The sequence below is a fragment of the Neomonachus schauinslandi genome, chromosome 12 (genome assembly GCF_002201575.2).
Source record: "Neomonachus schauinslandi chromosome 12, ASM220157v2, whole genome shotgun sequence".
In the NCBI taxonomy this organism is placed as follows: Eukaryota; Metazoa; Chordata; class Mammalia; order Carnivora; family Phocidae; genus Neomonachus; species Neomonachus schauinslandi.
In genome coordinates, this window is record NC_058414.1 from 50,250,578 (window position 1) to 50,275,564 (window position 24,987).

Sequence of the window (24,987 nt, forward strand, 5' to 3'; positions counted from 1 at the left end):
TTTTTTTTTTTTTGTTGCTTTGTTTTTTTCATTCTTTGTCCACACAGCCCCTGGAATATATTGTATTGTTTTGAACAATTAAACTCTGGCTCCAAAAAGCAAAGCGCCTGCAGTTAGCTAAACGCTTCTTTTGTTTTCAAGGTTTTGCTATTTAATTTTGCCACCTGGAGGTCTCTTCTCCCATGCCAAATCAGTTTTCAAATAGTCACCTAATAATTCCTGGGAAAACATTCTGCTGCTAAGAAAAATAGGACTTCCTCTGCCTTATTACAGGAATTCTCCAGTGCCTGGGCCTAAACACCCTGTCCCCAGAGCTCAGCTTAGGTGGGTACTGACAGTGCTAACCACTGTACTCCATGCTTTCTCCGACTCCAGAGAGAGCAGTAACATCCCTTCTGATGAATCTTTCTTTCATTCTGTAGCTTCAAGTAATTAGTTAGATTGCAGTCAGTTCTGGCTAGTATATTATCTTACTTGAGTTCCCCAAGAACCTGAATGTAAGGGAAATAATTATAGCCTCTGAGAACTGAGTTGGCCCACATGAACTGAGAGTTTTAATAGTTGACCACAGGTGTGGCTAAAAGCTGTCCAAGGAAGCCCAATAGCCAATGTGTCAAAATTTCTAAACCAAGGCTGACAGAAGAGTTAATTCGTTTTATATATAAATAAGCAAACAAACCATACTTCTCCATATTTATTTATTTCAGGAATCAGAAGACTCTATTTATTTACAAAGCATGATTGAGATGGGGTATTTATTAAGGTCAAATTTTGTCCATATGGAGAAGATAGTTCTTTACTAGTAAAATATGTGTTTGTAATTGAAGAGCTTTAAGATGGTCTCAAAATTCATTTCTGGTCACACTTCCTAGTATTCATGAATCTTCAAAACTTCAAACTGGTGAGTGTCTTATCACTTCACAGATTACAAAAGTGTGATTTTCTGAATTTGATATTATGTTGGTTTTTTAATATTTGCATTATTCTTAAATTATATTGATCCTCCTCAAACATTCACAAAAATCAAGAGAACTTTATAGAGTAATTATAAATTTTCTTTGTTCTTTTAATAACCTTCCATGGAGCATAACTACCTTCTGCCCTTTCTGCCAGTGTTCTGTTTATTCAGATATTTTAAATAACAGTTTCAGTAGTTTTCATTTTGTTAAGTTAAAAATATGTTTGCCTATCATGACTGTTTCTGCATTTAACAGTTCTTGCTTTTGAAACTAGAGACAAAGATCAGTCAATACTTTAATTGCCTGAGGGCTATCAACAGACATGAAGCTTTCCTTAAAGTAGTAATCATTTTTGAAAAAGAAACTGTACTTTTAAGTGCAATTTATGCATTTACTAATTCTATGCTGCACTCTCAAGATGATGGGCTGCACATTAGCTCTTTCCTTTTATGTTTCATTACTTAATTTGGAAATCAGCTTTTATTTCAGGTGCCATAGTAATTTCTCATTGTTGATAGCAGAATTAAAATGAGAAAATCTTGAAAAGAATACATTTAGTTTAAACTAAGCCAAAAAAGAAAAAGAGAAAGGTAAGCTTAGCCAAGATTCTGCTTAGGATTTTATGAATATTTAGTTGCCTTAGAAAACACAAAGTTTTGCCACTTCAAATGGTAATTTCTTCAGAAAAATCTAGCCTGCATTAAATGAAATGTTTGTGACAAAATAAACTTACACTGTCAATATGTAAGAGTTCTTATTTTTCAACAGTCTTATTAATATTTGGTATTATTAGATGCAGTTTATACCTATCTCCTGGATTTATAACTGTATCTTGTTAGGGATTAATTTTTTATTCCCCGATTATTAGTCATCTTAAGCATGTCTTATATATAGGTTGTACATTAGTGTTTCCTTTTCAGTGAATGCCTATTTTTATCTCTTGTCTGCTTTGTTATTGGTTGTATCTTTTCTAACTGCTTTGTAAAAATTATTATTATATTCTGAATACTAAGCATTGGCTGATTAAATGTACTGTAAGTGTTTTCTCTCAATGTATCATTAATTTTCTTTTTTAATGGTTTGTTTACACAACGTTTATATTCTTATGTCATATTTATCCATCTTTTTTGTAATGATTTGTGTTTTCTGTGTCTGATTGAGCATTTCTATCCCTAATCTGAGGTTTGAACACACTCTTTTACATTTTTTTTCTAATTTTTTTAAAAGTTTGCTCTTTGTGTATAGCTCATTAATCAACTTGGAGTTGATTTTGTGAGTGTGTGTGTGTGTATATGTGTGTGTAGTTGAATATAAAGATCTAATTTCTAGGGTTGTTATAATTTAACATAGAGAACCAACTATCTTAGCAGTGTTTATTGAAGATCTCCACTTCTCTGGGGTCCTAGAACTGCCATATGTAAAGTTGTCATACATAAGAGGGCCTATTCTTTGTTGCTTTATTCTGTTATCTTACATAGTAGTTTATATCTGAACCAATAATGCATTCTATTTACAATAACTTACCAGAAGCGTCTTGAAGGACAGTAAGGCCCATGTTCCCATTCTGATCTTCAAAATTGCCATGACTTTCCTTGGAGCTTTGCTATTCCATACAAATTTTAGAATTTGCTTATCAAGTGAAGAAGGATATTAATATTAAATACTGATTTTTTTCTACCCTTGGACAAAACTTATCGCAGTATAAATTTTTCCTTGTTGTCTTTTATCTATGATTTCTTTTTTAAAAAAGAATATTTATTTATTTTTAGAGAGAGCGGGGGTGGGTGGGATGGGGAGAGGGAGAGAGAGGATCTTTTTTTTTTTTTTTTTTTTTTTTATCTTAAGCAGACTCCACACCCAGTGCATGAGCCTCTCGCCAGGCTCCATCACACAACCCTGAGATCATGACCTGAGCCAAAATCAAGAGTCAGATCCTTAACTCAGTCACCCAGGTGCCCCATTCATCTATGATTTCTTAAATGGAGTGCATAACCGTCACTCAAGGCTATCATTAACATTTTACTATCATGTAACATGCTAATAGTTTATTATATTACATAATATTGGAGTGTGTAAGAAGGCCTGTGTATCCTCACTTATACTAGATTACAAGGCTTAGAGAAGTTGTAAATCAGCTAATTTATTGTTATAAATCTTCATAATATTAATGAAGATTTTCCTTATCCTTAATTTTATGAATTGACCTCTGACTTTTTTAAAATTAAAATTGCCTGTTTCTAGCAACACTCTTTCCCTCTTTCTATTTTTTTCTTTTGATCTGTTGCTGACCAACTTGTTTGCATTTTGTTTAAGATAAAAGTAAATGATATCGAGGGATAAGACATAATAACTAGCTACTACTTTACTGATCAACTACTGTGTACCGATGTTTGTGGTAGACATTATATATGTCATCAAAGCAACACCTCTGTTAGGGATATATGATAATAGCCAATATGTAGATAAAACTGAGGATGACTTGCCCCAGGTCCTAAAGCTGGAATGCCATGTAGTTGTGGGCTTCTCCCCTCACCATTCTGCCTCTAAGATAACGAGGTGTTATCGCTGAAGTTCAGTCAGAGACCTCGTGAAATATTTAAAGCCAGGCAAGCTGATCCTGCAAAGGGATCAGTGCCTTCCCCCGTCCTATGGGCCGTGGGCTTCCTGATGTCCATGGACTGGACAGTTTCTAGAAAGGGTGGGTGAGTAGGAAGAAAAAGAGGCATCCCGGGGCTAGATCTGGAGGAGTCTGTCTGAGGCGCTTGTGGTCGGCTGAGGAAAGACCTGCTGTGTGTCAGCGCCGTGGACTGAGTGAGAGAAAATGAAGGGAGTTTAAGGTGGTCCATCTGTCCTGCGACAACTCATGTTCCTGTAACAAAAATGAAATCAAACATGATTGGTAAACAGGGGATAATAAGAACATAAAGTGGATGCTGGTTCGTGTATGATTTTTTCCTAGCAGAGGAAACCAGAAGAGTAGAAATACGGTAACTTTCAGTAAGAAAGGGAAAGGAAAAAGCTCTGAATCGGGCTGCTACATTGCCTGTAGGAGCCATGGTTGACTGTATTTAAGAAACTAAAAACCAGTGCCTCCATGAAGTCAGCCCGTCCCTCACCACCGGTGCTTGCGCCCAGCCTTGTTTACCTGTTGTTGGCTAATGGAAAGATGCTCTTCCTCCAAGACCCCCCTGAAATGCAGCCCTTGCCCCAGGGCTCCACCTCTCTCAGCATGGGCTCAGCACCCACCATTCTTCCACGGAGAGTCTAGTTTCTATTGTCTTGTGTGTTTATCCATCCACTGTGACAGCCTCTGGCCAAGCTGAACTGTAGCTTTTGGTTTGGGAGGTCAGGGTGGGAGGGGTCCAACATATTTCCTCAATGAACAATTATAAATTTTAACGATAATATTAGATGATGATAATGTTGATGATGAAGATGGTAAGCTACAAAATAACATAGGTTTTGAGCAGTTTGCTGATGACCCTATCGCCCCATAAACTTGTTATCTAGGCAGCATATTAACAGAATACGAATTTTCTCTGTAATGTAATTATTGTGTTATATCTGACGTGCTGTGGCATGCATTGGAATGGCCTGTCATTTCCTTCATGGTGTTCAAAAAGTATAAATAAAGGACTTCACTTACTTGGATATTACTTTGGGGTTGGTGACTCAAACACATATTCTTAACCAAACACTGCTGTGAACTCCTGAATGCTGTGGCACGGATTTATAAGGTTATACTTGGCTCTGTTTACTCTAAATAGCAGAGTTTTTGTGTCCAGTAGTCAGGTTTTAACCCAGCATCCATTCCAGAACCTTGAAAAATTCTTTTTAACTCAGGGCTTTAGGAAGATCATAAAATGATTTAATGTGTGTTAATAAACCATGCAATGATGGATCTTACTATTGAAGTAGGTCAGATTATATTTGACAAATGAGGAGTTCTTATGTGAATCTTCAGTTCCTATCTCACCTTTACCAGGTGGAGCTAAGTCCGGCCTAGATTTCTTGCGTTGCATAGTCTGAACACTGGAGTTTCTATTTTGAGTGGGCCACATTATGGCATGATGAGTTTTGTCTGGTTGTTAAATTCCTCATGTCAAGACCTTGCTACTATTTGTAGAAAAATGATTAGTCTGTGTGTCTGTAATTGCCTGTGGGTCACTTTAAGTGCCAAGTCTTCACCACTACCATTTTTATTTTTATTTTTTTTACCGCTACCATTTTTAAAAGGAGTTAGTTTTTCTCCAGTATGTTCATCGAATGCCTGTTATAAATTGTGTATTCCCAAGGCATGATCAGGTAGGCAAGAGCCTCTTTAGTTCTGATCCTGCTCTCCATTTTCTCTGTAAAGTTGGAGCAACAGAAATGATCAGATTCTGTTCTTTTTGGCAAGAAGAGAAGGAGTCTGAACTGAAAACAGGAGAGGAGCCATGGCCCCTGATGTTCTCTGAAGGATGCCTCCATGCATGTCGCACTGTTACAGGGTGTCTCTTGTTGCCACATTCCAGGGTTATCTTTTTAACTGTGTTCCCCCATCTGGATATTGTTTTGTATTTTTGTTTTGATTTCTGCTGTCTTCCAGCACTAAGTACTTGAGATGTTTTCCTGCTCTTCCTCTATTCGAAATTGATGTGATGAAAGGATAAAAAATGGTATGGGAGGATTAAAAAAATGAATTACAAAGAAATGCCTTTCTTCCAGAATACTCTTTCATAATTAGGGGGGGGAATAGTATTCCTTCCTAATCATGTTGAGCCCTTACTTAATCTTATTTTTTTTCTGGAGTAGTATGGCATATTTTCAAGGACACAGTGCTAGGATGCAAAGGACTTGTCTCTTGCGGGGCCACAAGATCACGGTGTTTACAGAGTGAACATTAACAGCCAGGTGTGCCTGGCCCTACAGGTCTCAGACCTTCCCTTACACGCTGCCCCTACTGGTCCTGCTCTCTTTGCCTGAACACCCAACACCCTTCTTCCCAGAACCCTTTGAAAGGATCAATTTTTTTTTTTAAAGATTTTTATTTATTTATTTGACAGAGAGAGATAGCGAGAGCAGGAACACAAGCAGGGGGAGTGGGAGAGGGAGAAGCAGGCTTCCCGCTGAGCAGGGAGCCCGATGCGGGACTCGATCCCAGGACCCTGGGATCACGACCTGAGCCGAAGGCAGACGCTTAACGACTGAGCCACCCAGGCGCCCTGAAAGGATCAATTTTTGTCAAAGGAAAGAATACTTGTTGTACAAATGTAGGAAACTCTTGTAATTAAAAACAGATCAAAGGCTAATCTATTTTTTAAGGACTTGGTCAGATGGGTTACTTTTGCTGCTGCTGCAGTTTTCCCGGTAAGAACATTAGAGAAAAAGACACTGAATTATGTATTTGATATATGATACAGAGAAAGATGAAACAAGTAGTGTGGGGGGAGAAGCATAGACATGAATGGTTCAGTAATATGTACTTAGGTTTGGGGCGGGAAGAAAACGGACTTCTGATTTGTATGCAAGTAAACAAAGGCATCAGAGGATGGTGTGTGAATGCCTGTCTCTAAGAACAGGCAGTGATTGCTGAAATGAAGGAAAGATCAGCAAGTAGACATTTTAAAGATTTTATTTATTAATTTATTTGAGAGAGAGACAGAGAGAGAGAGAGCGAACAAATGGGGGAGAAGCAGAGGGAGAGGGACAAGCTGACTCTGCACTGAGCGTGGAGCCCCACGCCGGGCTCCATCTTACGGCCCTGAGATCATGACCTGGGCCAAAGTCAAGAGTCGGATGCTCAGTTCAACTGAGCCACCCAAGCATCTCTAAGCAACTAGACATTTTAAAAAGCATTGAGATACAGTTGGGATACAGTGGTTCTGAAGAACCTAATGAAAAAATGAGGCAAGGTAAAAAATGAAACAAAACAAACAAAACATAAGAAAAATGAACCCCAAAAGATATTTGATAGTGGATGTGTTTTCATTTATGGATTGTGTCAGTGGACCTCGTTGTTGTGATCATAGGAAAATCCTGGCAAGAGTGTGCTTGGAATGAAGAGTGGGCAGGGTATCGACTGTCTTCTCATTCAGGTCACCACTGTGTTAAGCTTTATTCTGGAAAGTCAGAATTGCTCCCAGAGATACATAGTAATTCCTGGAGGAAGTTTTTTTTTAAAATAGCCATTTAAGATTTTTACAAATCAGGTTCTTCCTGTCTTTTCTGTCTGATTTCCTAAGAATGATGCTACATTGGTAATTATGTTAAAGTTCCAAGTTAATAGATCTTATTATTAGAAAAGCTGATCAGATATCATGACTGCCTGTACATTATACTCAATGGCACACATTCATAATTTTGAGTACCATTTTAATCTTGCTTTTTCTTTTTTTTTTTTTTTTTAAGATTTTATTTATTTAAGAGAGAGAGAATGAGAGAGAGCACATGAGAGGGGGGAGGGTCAGAGGGAGAAGCAGACTCCCCGCCAAGCAGGGAGCCCGATGCGGGACTCGATCCAGGGACTCCAGGATCATGACCTGAGCCGAAGGCAGTCGCTTAACCAACTGAGCCACCCAGGCGCCCCTCTTGCTTTTTCTTATCAACTGATTTGAATCATATACATTTGGATGTCTGACAACCAGTATACTCTATATTTAATGATTCAAACGTTCTTGAGATGTTATGATAATCCATAATTCATTTGAAAGTAGTGAAAAGACTACTTTAGGTTCACCCTAATGACTGACTATTAAAAATATGACTAGTATTGCACCCATGAGATACAAAGCTAGCCATGTTAGCACAGACCTTGACAATAAGTATGGGTTCTCATTTCTTATCCCTCATATTGGCTTACTTTTTTTTTTTATGGAGTGCTCTGTGTATGGTTGATCCTGTTCCGAGTACAGTACACTTGACCCTTGAACAACGTGGGGGTTAGGGCACCAACCACCTGTGCAGTCAAAAATCCACATATAACATTTTACTCCCCCACAACATAACTACTAATAGCCTACTGTTGACTAGAAGTCTTACTGATAACATAAACAGTCGATTAAAACATATGTTTTAGGTAACATACTGTATGTTATATATATTATATACTGTATTCTTCCAGTAAAGTAAGCTAGAGAAAGAATATGTTAATTAAATATCATAAGGAGGAGAAAATAAATTTACAGTACTATATTTATCAAAACAAATCCATGTATGAATGGACCCACGCAGTTCAAACCAATGTTGTTCAAGGGTCAACTACATGTTTTAAATAAAATGAAATGCCTGAGAGTTTTAAATGTCCTTTCCTACTAATGTTTTCTCCCTAGCTTATAATGGGAACAGTATTAACCTATGCTTGAAAATTTATTATGATTTAGCCTTCAGAATATTAATTACTCCTAGACTTTAGTTTCCTTTAAGTAGGGTTGGGTTCCATCAAGTCAACACATAATTATTCATTATTTAAAGAATCAAAAAGTAGTAAATTTTTATCCAAGCAATGTCTTGTAATTAAAATAAGTGAATTTGGCTCTCAAGGGGTCTATTCTACTTACAGGAAGTACTGTTGAGAATTTACTTCAGATAGAGCCAAAATAAGAAGACAACAGTCTCCACTTCATTACAAAAACAAACAAACAAACAAAAAACCAAAAAAACGAGGTTGTTATAGTTTCAGGTGAAATAACTAATATTAGCTTATTGATTTTTAAATAGACAGTCCCTGCCATTTGGAATGAAAACATTAGCTGGGGAGACTGCATTGTGGATTGGTGATACTCCTAGGTTGTGATTAAATCGCAAACACAGATGTATGTCATTGTACCTAGTGAAGGTTCTGTGTTTCATGTGAGTGTTGCTATTATCCCTGTTTCTCGTATTAAAATATCTGATTTAGGGGTGCCTGGGTGGCTCAGTCAGTTAAGCATCTGCCTTTGACTCAGGTCATGATCCCAGGGTCCTGGGATCCAGCCTCTTTCGGGGGTCCCTGCTCCGTGGGAAGCCTGCTTCTCCCTCTCCCTTTGCCTGCCACTCCCCCTGCTTGCATGCTCTTTCTCTCCCAAATAAATAAATAAATAAAATCTTTTTAAAAATACTGACTTGACCTCACAAAGTAAGCATAGCAAATAGCCTGGCACATACTACTCACCTCTTGCTCATTATTTCCATTTCTTATTTTGCAGTTAAGAATCAGTGACTTGCTGAATACAAATGGTTTGTTTATCAGCCTGGAGAGTGATGAAAATTTCCATTTTAATTTTTCTTATCTAACATATATGTACTCATTTTTTTTTTTCCTCTAGGAAATAGCAGAAACTCATGGCTTTTATATTCTGTTTTATAATATTATAGCTGATTTTGAGAAACAGGCATTATCTCCGTTCAGAATACAGAAATCTAAGTAGGCCCTCTATTATTCACTTCTTGATGTGTGTATTTATAATGTACTATAAGGGGCGTCTGGGTGGCTCAGTTGGTTAAGCGTCTGACTCTTGATTTGGGTTCTGGTAATGATCTCAGGGTTGTGAGATCCAGCCTCTAGGCCAGCTCCATGCTCAGTGGGGAGTCTGCTTTGAGGATTCTCTTCCTCTCCCTCTGCCACTCCCCATGCTCATGTGCTCTCTCTCTAATGTAAAAATAAATAAATCTTTAAAAAATAATAATGTGCTATAATAATAATTACTACAGGGTAATGAGTACCTATTATGTTCTTGTCATAGTGGTAGAAATTTTATATTCGTATTTCTAAATATTAAAGCAACCCTGCAGATGTTAATTTGTTTTTTCATTTTTACCATGTTTATTTTATAATCATGAATTCTTAGTCCTTATTAAGTTGATACAATTTGGGGAAATAAATACTCCCTCCCCTTTTTTGTTGTATATGTTTGGGGGTGTAGAGGGTACAAAATGTGAGAGAATAGGCAAAGGGTAGAGGGAGCAGAAGGATGAAGTTGAAGAGAGGCACAGTGAATGTTTATATGAACGCTTCTGGAAGCAATATCAACCAAGAAAATATGAAGTTGATGACGTGAGTGTTTTCTTCTCTCGTGGACTTAGAAAGTATGAAATAATTCAGGATCATGTTCAGCACACATTAATTATATAGCATTGTGGTATATGTTTCCTATCAGACATGATGTGTGTATTCTTTTTTCTTTTTTTAAGCTCCACAGATTACATTAATGAAGCACTTTATTTAGTTATTTATTTTTTAAAGATTTTATTTATTTGACAGAGAGAGACACAGTGAGAGAGGGAACACAAGCAGGGGGAGTGGGAGAGGGAGAAGCAGGCTTCCCGCAGAGCTGGGAGCCCGATGCGGGGCTCGATCCCAGGACCCTGGGATCATGACCTGAGCCGAAGGCAGACGCTTAATGACTGAGCCACCCAGGTGCCCCAATGAAGCACTTTTAATACAATATTCAGCAGATATTAATTTGAGCATATAAACCTATTTTACGTAGCAGAAGGCACCATTAGCTGCTATGTGAAGGTCCTCCTTTCAAGTAACACTTAATTCTATACTTGGGGCTTCATATCCGAGGAAATTCTTGAAGGACATTCCACCCTCAGTTGGTTTTACAACTCATCTGCAACACTAAATGCAGATAAAATAAAGAACACATCTTGGTTAAAGGTTTGTACATGAAAGCCCCTTACAAATATAGCCAATATTTTGTCCAGATGGTAACTGTAGAGGACTTGTTCTCTTTCCGCCTTTTTCTTCCCCCATTTCCTCTCAAGGTCTTTATCCCAATGCTCTGGTGCTCCATAAGTGAGTGTGAGGCCGAGGTTAGTATTTTTTTAAGTGAGGGAACTGTGACTAAGGAAGGTTAAGTAACTTACCCAAGCCATATAGCTTATAACTGACTACTCAGTGACAGAGGTGGAATTCAGGTCAAATTCTATCTGAATCCAGAGCCCCTCTTCGATCCAATAAGTCACATTGTGTAGAGTGTTATGTAGTTGCCCTTCATATGAAAACTATTCTATGGTTTTCATGAATCAAGTATAACTTAATATCTGATGCTGAAGTTTCCACATTTTCCAGAATATATCTCTCTTTGATTTAGAAAATATGTGAACATAAGGCCCCTCCTTCAAAAGAGGTAGACCAGGTAGGAGCTCTTTAAACTGAAAGGGAATTCTTCAAGTTAATGAGAATATAAAGTGGGAGTTTTTTGATTAGAGCTTTAATGTTTTCAGAGGCGTCATGTCATTGTGTCCTGGAGCCAGGCTGGCCATTAGAAGAGCCCAGGAGAGCCTCAAGAGCACAGGAACAACTGCGAACATTTTCAAAACTCTTTTTCAGTAAAAATAGTTTCAGTGTCGAAATGGAAAGGTGTTAAGTAAATTCTCTATAATCTTGAATTTTTTAATTTCCTGTGTTTACTCCTAGGAAAATAAAGCATGGTGGTATTTATAATCGCTCTGTTTTATACTGATCATACAAAACTTGTGAATGGTTCCCATATTGTCCTGAAAAGTATTTTGTGTGATGTAATCATCATATTTATCTGACCAGGGTGATGTTGGTATTGGTTGTGTGAGATTACCTCTCTTGAGACAGGAAAACGAAGTCTGGAGATAGATTTGGGGGAGGGTGGCTGGCGTGATGGGAATGGCTGATGCAGAAGATGATAGAAATTGTTTGCCTGACACTTACCTGTGAAAATAAGGATGAATGGGAAGGGTAGAAAAATCAAACAAATCATGTGTATTTATATAGATTCCCATATTGTATAGAGTGCTTACTGTTTGCTAGGCAGTGTACAGAAGGCACGTAGATGAATGACAGTTCTGTTTCTGATGCCTAGCATGGGGAACAGATATGTAACCCAATTGTTGAAATATCCAATGACTCCTGTTATGATAGAAGTAAGGATAGAGTTAGGTCATTTCATTCATGACTGCATAGATCAGGGAAGGCATTGCCAAGGAAGTAGTGTATGGGCAAAAGTTTGAAAGATGAAATAGACTTACTATTTTTTTCCTCTTGAGAAGATGATGAATTACCAAGGGCCACTATTTCTTTCCCTGAAATTACCAAATATGAGACTTTTCTTTGGGATGAAAGGGGAAAAAAAAGAGAGATATGCCATCTGTAAAAGCCATACTTAAAGGATGCAAAGGATAAAAATAAAGGGATAGAAAAGTAACTATCAGACAAATGTTAATTAAAAGAAAATCTGTTACATGAAACAGTCCTGATACAGGAAGGATTCCTTACCCATGGGATGTCTGATAAACTTAGTGATATGGCTAATTGCAAATGTTTGTACTTTAGTTATGCACCATTGCTATAAATATTTTTGGTCAGTGAAAAAATAAGTGTTGGGCACTTGCTCTTTCTTAAATATGGTAGTTTGCATCCAATTAGATTGTTCATGAAGTCAGAATATAATTGCAATATAAAAAAGGTTGCTATTTTCAGTGGCAAGCATTCTGGCATTCTCTTGATTTAACTTGGTGATAGGTAGTGGTTTGCTATGGTAAACATCAGCTTGACCTTTGTGGCAAGAAATGACATTTCTGGGTTGATTTTTTTGATGTCTGCTATACTTATATTAGCATGTGGAAATCAGTCTTATAATAGCTCTCAAATATAGTATTCATCCAGGTGTTACATATCACTACTGATTTTTGGTGATCAGAATCCCATTTATTTATAAGACGATAAATATTAAGGTATGGCTACATAAGAAGGACACCTACTTTGTAGACTAATATAAAATGAAATTTTTGAAGCATACCAAATAGTGAAGATCAGAATGCTAATTTTACTTGACTGGAATTCTTCCAGAATTTTGATCTTCTTAGCCCTGTAGCCAAAATTAATGTTTTGTCTTGCAACTAAGATTTCAATTAAGTCTCTGGCCTCATAAATATCTTCTACATACATAGTTTAATAAACATAGGATAGGTTGGTCAAGGTTGATTTGTATTTCAAAGTCGATTCTGTTAAAAAGAAAATGATGTTTGGTTACCAGTGTGAACCATTACCTGCCATTTAAAGCAAAAGCCAGATTTCTGGTTGATGCTTACTGTTATTTCCATTCAGGCATATTGTTACAGACACTAACAGGAAATAGTTTTACTGTGTGAAATAGTTTTAGAGTACCATGATACAAAGTGTAAAAAAATACTGTGTTGTAAGTTTTTTAAGTGACTTTTGCAGGGAGAGAAGGTTGAGTCTGAAGCTATATTTCTTTCAGAACTTTGAGTCAGAATGGTATAATCAATGGAATTTACCAATTAAAAATAGAACATGTGTACATGAGCCAATGCAATTGATAACCAGACTTTTCTAGAAACTCTGCCATCACTGCAGGGACTAGACCCAGTACTATAAAGTGTAGTACCTACAAATGCATTTTTATATTAATTTCTTTGTGCTAATATCTTTAAAATACTACAAAAAAAGATATTGAATACTTTGCTTAAATTGTACTACGTGATGATGATTACATTAAGGAATCCAGGTGAGATCATTTCTGCTACAGTCTGATGTCTGACCTTTTTCACTGGTTATTCTGTCCACAAGGCAAGAAAAATAAATGCAAAAAATAAAAGTGCAATTACATTTCACTTGATTTCAACAAAAGATAATTTTTTCAGACATGCACCTAGCTTTTTTAAGTTGTGATTTATTACTGATTTGAAGTTAATTATTGAGATTTTAATAAGATACTATGGTAAAATGAATAACAATGAAATATTACATGTAAAATATTATATCGTAGTAATTTCTCCTCCTGGATGGGCTGCTCTGAGCTCTGCATATAGAGGGACTGATGTGCAACTGGCAAATATTTAGAAAAACAGAACCTAGAACAGCATAGCTTAGTGGAAAAGAGCAGTGCACACATCCCTGTCATCCTAAGTGTACAATGCTGGTCTTATCTGCTAGTGAAGAGATCCTTTTCAGGATGATCCTCCTTTTTATTACCTTGAAAATTCATGGTCTTCTTCAGTCTCTTAGCTGGTTTAATGATTTTCATTTTGAAAAATTGTTCTCTAATAATATTGGCTAGTTTAAAATTGGGCCCACAAAAGATACTTTATCCATTTATATTTTTAGCCATCTAATCATTGCTTTGGAAAGGTTGATCTTATCTACTGATTCTCATACTTTGTTGTGTGTCAGAATCAGTTGGAGGGTTTATAAAATACAGATTCCTCCCAGAGATTGTGATTTAGTAGGTCTGGGATAGGGCCCAATAAATTGTATTTCTAACAAGTTCCCAGGTGACCCTGATGCTCTGTAATCCCTAGAAATAGCATAAATCGCAGATCAACATTATCCCATTTGAAGGGAAAAGTTAGGGAAGAAATCATTATCAGTCGAATCAAGGCCAACAATTGTTAGAGTTTTTATTGATGTTGCTTTGTTTTCGTATAAAACAGTCTCCCTGGAATTTCATTGCTGATGCATTTTCCCAAATCCTTTACCCACTCTTGGTTCCAGGCAAAATTTCCTTATCAGAAGACCATTTGGTTACCAATTAGGTTGTTTCAGTGGAGAGGAATCACTTGTAAATTGAATATCCACTGTCTAATAAGAATTGGCGATGTTCCTCCAAGAGATAGAAAATTCAGATAAATAAGCTACTTGAATTAGAAATAAAAATTAGTACACTGTACTCTATATTCCCTGTCCTTGGGAGCATGTGGAAATCAAATCTACTGCCTGCAGGCAAGTATGTATAACTTTATTGCTGTGACAATAGTTTGAGAAATGTGAGGATGGGAGAAGAAGCGACATGAGTGAGTCAGGGATTGAGTGAGGAGTTCCAGGTATTGGTGAGTAATTTGTAGCTTTCCTATAAAGCACAATTAATATTCCAGGCAAACAAGTTTTAAATCTTAGTGCATCTAGGTTCCAGAATCATAGGATTTGGTACTGCGTGAAAAGTCTGCATCTGATTACAGATGAGCAGAGGGTACCTTATTGTTTTAGAATAAATCAGGTTACACTGCCATCTTTGCTTCTTTCCAGTGGGTCTGTAGTCATCACCTAAGACTGATTTGAGAAAATGTCATTGGGAGCTTGGGATCTGAGGATATTTCTGGAAATGTTTTGATGCCATATAGAGTTTTTTATACATCTTTTTGTTTTGCCGGTATACCTGCATAAAAAGAATTGGAATTATCATAATCACTTTTGAATGATGTTTTGGTATCCCTCTTATATGTTTATCATTAGTTTTGCATATTCTGTTTAAAACCACTGGGAAGCATTTAGACAGTGATTTCATTTTTTGACAGTAGATACTATTAAAAATTACTGGATGAGTGTAGAATGAATATAAAATGATTTTTAGATCAGTTTCCAAGATTTTTATTAAATTGGATTAACATTTATTATATTGAGTTTTTTTTTAAGATTTTATTTATTTATTTGACAGAGAGAGAGGGAGAGAGCACAAGCAGGGGGGAGCGGGAGAGAGAGAAGCAGGCTCCCCGCTGAGCAGGGAGTCTGATGCAGGGCTCGATTCAGGACCCTGGGATCATGACCTGAGCCGAAGGCAGATGCTTTAACCAACCCAGCCACCCAGGCGCCCCTATATTGAGATGTTTTTAAATGCCTATTTATTCTAGCCTGGCATTTGAGTTTAGCTTGTTGTGGTTTTTATATTATAGAACTTAAAATCTTTCTTTCCAAGTTAGTAAAAGTGGTTTTATAAATGCCCAAAAAGAAACCTAGTGACATTTCTTTACTGACATTGTTGAGATAATGTGAGAGGAATTATACAACAGTCTTAATATTTAAGTTGTTGGTTAGTGGAACTGTGATAATCAATATACTTGGTGATTTTAATGATGCTTATTTTTCCTCTGAGGATCAAGCGATACCTATTTTATGATAAGTGTCCAATGTCTTTTCACTCGAAACTAACTATTCATTGTTAAGAGGTGAAAGACAAGACAGCTAATGGGGAAAAAAAAAAAACACTGAAAAAATGCAGGGATGAAATGTAAATAAAGCTCAAGTGGAATAACTTGGTCAACATGAAGAAGACACATTACACTATTTTATGTGGAATGCCTTTTCCTGGAACTCCTGAGAAATAGGATAATTACTAACTCACTCTTTTGGAGTTTTATTTTATTTTTTATGATTATAAAAGTTGGGGAGACTGTTTTTGTCAATTGTGGTCTGAGGGTATAATTTAAATTTAAAATGACAAAAGATGTATATTATGTCATTAGTGGGATTTTGTTATTCATCTTCCATGTTCATTACTAGTTGTGCATGTTCTGTTCAAAACCACTCTGAAACATTGGGTGGTTCCATTTTTCATCACTAGATGAAATTTATTCTAAATTTATTCTGAATATCTCTCATAATTATTTGCATCATTTTAGGGAGGGACAGGATGGCAGACTTGAGAATGTGGTGGGAAGCCTGCTGCATTAGAAACCACCTCCTAAATGAGTGGATTTCATCTACTTTCTTCTTACTATAAGACACTGTTGTTCAAAAGAACTCTTACATATTCCAGTATAAACAAATAAAAGAAAGGTTGCTCTGGTTCGGGGAAGAACCTCTTCTGGAGAGTACTGTGAGTTGACTCCCAGGTCCCACGGCATCCTGAGGGACAGAGAGTTTGAACACTATTGTAGCAAATTCTAAATTTCCTCCCAGGTCTAAAATGCAATGCTCAGGTCCATCATCCCTGAGGTAAATTGCCAACTCCACAATATTTCCATCTCTTGAATTTTATGTATTGATTTCTTAACTGAGTGAAAGTTTATTTGCAATATAAATGGAATTAAATATTTTTTTTGACTGACAGAAACATAAGATTTTCTTGTTTTGTCTTAAGTCACATGCACTTTGGAATAACTTCTTTTTTAAAAACCTTGTAACTTACCGGTCCGAATATAATTTTGCGGGAGGTAGAAGTTAATCTATGAAAGAAGGAAAATTCAGTGCCACTTTCTTCAGCAGTGGGTTATCTGCCTAATGACTTAGCACTCTTCCTTCCTTCCTTCCACTCAAACTCTATGTCTCCTTGTTCTCTTTCCCCTGCCCCACACTCTGTGGTTGACCAAGATCCTTCCTTCATCTGATTGTCCTGGGAACCTTGAAACACTCTGCTTTTCCCCTTTCCTTCTCTGTTGCTACTAATGCGTTAAGAATTACATTTTCCCTGCTGATCTAGTTTAGAAAAGCAAGAAGAGTTCTCAGGACTAGTGGATTATCACTTTTGGGTGTGCCCTTGGGAGTGGTTAGATGCTACAACACAGTTTGTAATGCAGAATTTATTTCTCATAGAGAAATGACGTTATAAGTGTACACCAGAGACTATAGAATGCTTAGACTATAGAATGTTTAGTAGTAAACATTATAGAATGTTTAGTACAGTTCATTTACTCTACAGGTGAATTCCACAATATGCGTTGGTCTGGGAGCCTATCAAGTGTTATAAATGCTATTTCTATAGAAAAGTTGGATCTCTGTTTCAGGTAGAGATGAATGCAGAATATTCCTAGTTGGGGACTGACCATATTTATGGGTTGATCCCGGGGTGCATATATTCAGTGGTTCTGCATCTATCCATTAGACAGCATCAACACTTTCTTTTCCTTTTTCTTTTCCACAATGAATTTAGCCTAAGAGGCTGAAATAGAGAGAACATTTTCAGATCTGAGCTATGTTTTCTTTTTAATTTGATAGACTAGAAACTGGATGCAATAAAATGGAGAGGTGGTACTAAGATCACATTAGGATTTGTGAAATGGACAATTGCCTTACATAAATAGCAAGTAAAAAATCAAGCGAGTTCTTCATAAACATTTTATTCTGGGGCGTTCTTATTTTCTGAAACTACCTCTACTAAATCTCCTGTCAGTCTTGAAACTAGAAGGCAGAAAAGCTTCTAGTGCCACAGCCAACTGCAGTGGAGCCAGAGAAACAGGCAACAAAAATAGAACACCAGGATTGCTGTGCGTGGGTGAGGCAGAAACCACATTATGAGCAAAAGCTTCCAGTATTATTTTAGAACCAATACAGAGCTCTGCACTTCTCTCCTTTCTCTTCCAAAAACACATACTATAAAAATAAAATGAAATTAAATGTATGTGCATTTGCCCTCTTAGAATTATGATGCTTAATTTTTTTTTTTTTTTTGCCTTCCTTTCTTTGGAGGCGAATCTCCAGTGTGGAAATACAGTGTGTAAAGCAAGCTTGGAGGGGGAGGAAAGAGTTAATTGCTTTTAAGGCCCTGCAATAGAGAATTATGGTTTGAAAGATAGAGGCTGGACAGCTGGGTTTGCTGGGGTATTTTTAAATGCATTAATGCAAGCTCCAATCACTCGGCCATGCTTGACCTATTTTTGGCTCAGGCCGACCATTGTTCTATTTCTGTGCCTGTGGGCCATGCCGTTGTTGATTCATATGCAAATGGATTATCACTAGCTTTAGCCAACTTGAGCTGAGAGAGACCAGAGAGGGGGAAGAGACACACACAAACAGATAGAAGGGCACCGGCTGAAGCCACTTGCAGGACTGAGGGTTCTTGCAACGAAACTCTAGCAGCCTGAAGAACTATAAGCCAGGTTTAATTGGTTTCTTTTTCTCGTGGGTAGAGTTAATATTTTTCTACTTATTCTGACAAAGCAATAACCCCGAAGCACATTCCTGTTTCCCACCTGCTTTTAGTTTCTGGGATAACCTAAACTCCAGAGAGCCATAGCATCCACTCGGTCCTTTCTGCTTTGTACACAGGTTGGTAACATAGGAAAAGTGTCCAGATCTTTTTAAAAAGTGTATGTCCACCTTAACAGAAAGGAAATCGTTGTTGAAGTTGGTCGGCTGCTGCCTTTCCTCGGGGAGGAGGGAGGACCAGGGAGGGTAGCTCCTGGGGCCCGTGCACTGAGCAGCGATGAATCTTTCATGTAGCTGAAGTAAGAGTGATTGGAATATGCTGCAGACAATTTACGAGAGTGACTCGTGTTTTTCCTCAGATGGGGTGGCTGGACGAGAGCAGCTCTTGGCTCAGCAGAGAATGCACAGTATGATCAGCTCAGGTAAGATCCTCTTCCATAACTGAGACATTTTATGTGTGAAAGGAGGCTGACTTGGGAAATGCAGTTAAGAAAAAGCACCTCTCAAGGATTTGCTTCTTTTTGGTGTTGATGTTGCTATTTTCTTGGTGCGTCTGTAGGGTTTAACTTAGATCCCTTCCATTACCGTTTCTGTGCATATTCAGTGTTTAGGGACGACAGCTTCTGAATGAAATCTCAAAGCTTCTGATGAAGGATGGGACTGAGATAAGTAAAATGTAGCTGGGGGTGCTTTGCCTTACTGTGCAACTAGAAGAAGGAGATCTGTACTGATTGCAAGCTATTCTAATGGGACTTTAAAAATCAGGTAAGTTCATACTGGAGTTTCAGTTTAAATTGCAGCCTGCGCTAGCCAGATGATTTTATATTTACAGTGTGCATCCAGAAGCACATCTATTTATAGACCTACCTTCTGAAATGTGTTTGCTAGGAGTTGCAAAGGTAGTTTTAATGTGTTTTTTTCTCATCAGCCCAAAATGAAACTATTTAGGATGGAATAAAATTATTAGCAGATGGTTATTTTAATTTTCTTGAAAAACATTTGGAGAGTCTAGCATTGTCAGGCAGATGGACGGCATAGCACACACATAAAGGTGTTACATGCAGGTGCAACCCTTGAAAGAATAACAGTAACAGATTCTCGTTTCCCAGCGTATGTACTTGTGCCTTCAAGGCGATGTGCTGAGGAGATCAAGCTTGTCAGCGTTATCAATTTCTATTTGTGAAAAGAGCAGACTCTCCGGGCAATATCACTTAGTTGTAATTGTTGCTCTTCATATTTAATCCTACAGCCAGTTCCTAAAGCTTGGGGCTTTATATTTCCGTCCTCTTCGGAATGCTTCCGTCTAAATTGGCTCAAAGTTCTCCCTCACGTCTTCTGAATTCCTATGTGGGCTTAATCGTAATTCTAGATCACCACATAGATCTATGCAAAGAATGCAACATAAAGCAGCGTTTGCTTGGTAGAGCTAGGATGTGAAAGAAATATTCCACAGGTTGGCACGATGTCTGTTTCAGTGCTGAGCACCTTCCCATTTACGGATCTATGTTTGAAGCAAGTTTTCTTTAAACCTCGGTCAGTTGTGATGATTTTGAGATACTTCTCTTGTCCTGATTTTTTCTTGGACTCCGAATTAGAGATCAATTTTGTGTAATCTGATATGTTTACACTTACGTGACAGGAATTATATTAATTAGTAGTGTCCGCTTATCTGAAGCAAACATGCGAGAATTTTAATATGGTTTATTATCTTCCATTATCTTTGTGGCTGTAAAGTTGGCAAGAGGTTGGGGAGGGGTCAGCTGGTGGGTCTCAAATGGAACTGGTCACTTAATTTAGCATTTTATTTTTTAAATCTGGATCGACTTTCTAAAAATAACTATGTTAGGGATCTTTTCAGTACTACACTTTATCCTTTCAGTCCTTGCCTCTGTGTAACAAGTTTAATGTTTCTTTCCCATGGTAGAAACAAAGCTGTGCCTTTCAAGCAGGGACTGGCTGCTGACATTGAATCTCTTGCCACAGGCTACAGGTGTTTGCAAAAACCTCACCGTTTTCAATGTCTTTGATAATCACATGTAACTTTACTCCATTTTTCAGTTGAGATTGCCATTTTCCTGACGTTAGAGCAATAATATTTTCAAGCAGGGAATTGCTTGAGACTGTCAGTGCTGTTGTCGGTTCTGTAGGAAGGGAAACATCCCTTAAGCACCAACTATTAAATGAGAAGTGATGTAGATTGACATCAACTCCCAAGCCTGTCTGGTATAAATCAGGAACTCCAGGTTCTGTTTATTTTTAAAATTTGAAACCTGAAATCATGTGCATCCATACTACCATGTTGTGTAACATTTGATTTTGTTTAATATGCTACAGCCTTGAATTTAAGTCCCCCAGTCTTTATTGTATACTTCCTCTGGGCATTGGCTCTCAAACTTGGAGTCATCAAAAATATTTTACAAAATACCGAAGCCTTGGTCACACCCCCCGAGTTTCTGATTTAACTGGTATGGGAGCTAACCTGGAGATTGGAATTTTTAAAATCTTTTGAGCAAATCGAGGGTGCAGTAAACTTTGAGTATCACGGATGTACCAGTAGGAGGAAGTGATGGTGATCCTGGTGACCCATTTCAGTAGGGTTTTCCTTTAAGTTAATTGTTAAATTTGGGGTGTGTTTGTCTTAATGCATCTACAAATTTCATTCCACTCCCTTTTGGACCAGTGGCATGGATGTGATTGATACGCATAGGAATGGATGGAGTCTTTGGATCTGAAAGAGCTATCTGGTGGCAGTGCAGAGTGTTGGAGAGAACATTGTTCTGGGAGTTAAGAGCTCTGTGTTCTAGCAAGCGCCAGTGGTATAACTGGTTACTCATCTGTAAACTGAACAATAATGATGTCCTCCTGTTTACCCCTTGGCATTCTTATAAGGTTCAAATGTAACAACATGTTATTAAAGTGCAGACTCACTATTATTATAACTATTTTTAGTGAGCGAACCTGGGCTTCTGGCTCTTCAGTACCATGCTCTATCTTGCGGAACAAGCTAGATAAATGAATTTGATTGTATGTCACATGGAACAGTGATGTTTTGTTTTGATAGTAAGTTTTATTTGGTTATTTTATATGCCAGCTACTTTTTTTGGTTTTCCTGGTCTAATCCAGGAAAGAACTAATACTTTCCTTGTGCAAATTGTGACTGTAAATCAGAGTAGCTTGTATGTGTGTGTGCATGTGTGTTTTGTAAAATGCCTCATTACATAATAACCAAAGGCCAAGAATTTGCAGAATATGTAATTGAACAGTGAAACCCCAACAGCAGATTTCTTGGATGAATTGTTTTAAAAAGCTTTGTTTTATTGTTAGCTATTGCTTTGAAGTTCCCATTTGCTATTTTAGTTAAACTGGATACTATGCATTAATAAAGATGATTTTCTTCAGAGTTCTTGATAGACTGTTGAATTGCAAGTATTTTATATGGCTCCTTTTTTTTCCCCTAATATTGACTCAGCTAAGCAAGACATTCTAGGTAGAACTAGGTTTCTACAGCATAGTCTGCTATGTATTTAGTTAAAAAGCTCTATAATATTGAATCTTGGAATTCCTTATGAGTGACACATTTTGCTAGGTCAGTCTCTACTTTTGTGGCTTGTGTGGGCCAATATAAGTGATAACTGTGGCAGACACTGAAGCACGTACAAATACTGACTCAGGTCACTTAGGAGTAGCTGGCAGAATTTGGGGTGTTCTCCTGTTGCCAGGCATGTTGCTTAACTTGTTGGACAGCAGAGCTGTCCAGACAGCATTGGAACGATTACTATAAAAGAATTTCCTAGAGTTTGTACAGCATTAATGTAAAATACATTTAAAATAAGGAAAACTCATATTTTTACTATGTATTCTTATTTTAGGGTATAAAAGAAAAGCATTTAAATCTGAATCCTGAATTTCTTTTATGGAAAACATATCTTCACCCTTTCAGAATCCTTCCCTCCCCCCTTCGTGTGCATTGTTGAGGGGAAAGGAATATTTTAGATTCAGTAGCCATTTATGTCTGCTTGGAAAGCAGAATCTAATTATGAAAATGTAAGTCTGTGAAATGCTCCTGTCATGTCAAGAATCACTTCTGGTATTTCCCATAATTACTGCTTTGCTGTTCTCTAACTCCAGTTATCTTCACTTACAAGGCTGTTATCAATTTGAATATCTGATAGGTAGTGATCAGAAAGCTAGTTATCAGTAGGCCCATTGAGGATGGGGACAAGAATGAGTATTTTATATTTCTGTGGGTGACACCAGTGGAATAACTGTTCCATCCATTAAGCAAGAAAATTCAATAAAACCCCTTGGAAGACTAAAATAAACCCAAATTCTGATTTTAAAAATGAGGATTTTGATTTTTGAAGATGAGAAGTTTGAAAACTACATAATTTCTCACCATTGATAGATAATGAAGTGATTCCGGAATGGTGTAAGCTGGCAAACACTCACCCTGCACATGTGTGTGCATGCACACACACACACACACGTGACAGGTGCAATATTCAGCATTAAGTGTGTACAGAATGTGATAGGACCTAACATATCTCAGAAACTAATAGTCAAGGAAAAAATGGGACTGAAGGTTTTTGATCCGAACAGAGAGACCTAACAGAGCCTACATCCTAGGCCTCCTTAGAATTTTACTGACAAGATAGCAACTTCCTGAAAATTCTCACTAACATTCTCAAACCTGAAGAGAAGCAAACTGAGTAGATATCCTCGGCTTTTGTGGTGGTGGTGGTGGTGGATGCTTCTTGTGAGTGAGAAATAGTAGAAATGATTCTGGAAAAGAAACTAGTGAAATGGGTGAACAAACCCTGCCTCTCTGGAGAAATGAAGGCATCAGAGCAAAACTCCAAACTGGGAAAATGATCCATAGTTCTTTTCAACGAAATACCCTTTTCCAGCTAATCTTAGATCTTCCACCAAGAAGAAAGCATCAATTTACTGAATCCATGGAATTGTCTAATAATTGTTCCCCACAAATAGAGCTCCTTAATAAGAGCATAAATTCCATAAAACAAGAGCTCAAAGATGAGATGATAAAACAATAGCATGAGATGAAAAAGGATATTTTAGATCTAGGGAAACAAATTGAAAATGAAAAAACCATGGTAATTATAGAACAAAAATATTCATTAGAAATAGCAGGAAGCAGAACAGACACCAGTAAAACTCTTTACCAACAAAGGGGAAAGGTTTAAGACAATCACAGGGAATGAAAAAGGAAAATGAATTCAAGCAATTGGAAAGAAGTGAATTAATAAGAAAGACAAAGGCAGCATAACAAAGAGATTATTTATATCCCTGAAGTTGATATTCTAAAGCAATGAACAGAAGATAATTTTGTGAAAAGATGAAAGATTATTTAAATACATTGGAAAAGAAAAAAATAAGTTTGTAGATTGAAAGCCCTCTCCTCTTTAAGGACAATTTGCTGCAAATGCTCATCACAGAGTCATATCGTAACTGGGGTATTGATTTTCAAATAATAATTCTTCAGGGGGTTCAGCAGGTAAAGCAGAGATCTGTGGTGGGGGAAAAGGAAAAAATGAAATTGAGAAGTAGAGAAAGCATAGTAAGATTAAGGGGGCAAACAATGAATCTGTTTAAACAAATATGAGACTGGTTATGGGACAGAAAGCAAATTTTATAAAGTAGGGCAATGTTCATAAACATAACCAATATGAGGCATTAGGGAGAGGGGAAATGGAGGGATGTGTGAAAGTGCTGATATTTTTCTGAGCAGGGACAGACCCTCTGCTGCTTAAAATAGAAACACAGAGGTTAAAAAAAAAGACTCCAAACACTGATTTTTTAAATAATTTAAATAATTTCTTTATTTAACCCTAGGAAGATCTTTTTGGAAATGGTACCTTGTATAGGAAGGAAGCATTTAGGATGTTTATTATCCCTTCAGTTGCAGTTTTTAATTCTGTTAAAATCACTTAAATTTAATGTTTTTTAAAGAAAAATAGCATCGGGCGCCTGGGTGGCTCAGATGGTTTAGCGTCTGCCTTCGGCTCAGGTATGATCCCAGGGTCTTGGATCGAGTCCCGCATTGGGCTCCCTGCTCCTTGGGAGCCTGCTTCTCCCTCTGCCTCTCTCTCTCTCTCTCTGTCTCTCCTGAATAAAGAAATAAAATTAAAAAAAAAGAAAAGAAAAAGAAAAATAGCATCAATGATATGATCTCACTTTTATGAAGGTATATTTTGTTTATCTGTCCATCTCCCAGAAGAATTAGTACAAGATAGAAATCAGGGAAAGATTCGTTTGTGTGGTGGTGGTTCTGTTGGCCGGGGGTGGGGGGTGGGTGCTGCTTTTGTCTTCAGCATCATGCTTTTTCACCTTATATGAATTTTTACAATATGCCCATATCTTCTACGAAGTGTTTTTTACACACCCACACACAAAGCTATTGTGCCCAAA

The 24,987-nt window shown here is 37.3% G+C and overlaps 1 protein-coding gene across 3 annotated transcripts in view; it reads left to right on the forward strand.

The window, feature by feature from the left end:
* Positions 1-24,987, forward strand: part of HDAC9 (histone deacetylase 9) — a 372,722-nt gene that overhangs the window by 176,752 nt on the left and 170,983 nt on the right. For all 3 annotated transcript variants that reach the window (XM_021689747.2, XM_021689748.2, XM_021689746.2), the window contains exon 2: positions 18,918-18,980. In XM_021689747.2, coding sequence (XP_021545422.1) covers positions 18,918-18,980 — 63 coding nt within the window. The remainder of the gene's footprint in view (positions 1-18,917; positions 18,981-24,987) is intronic.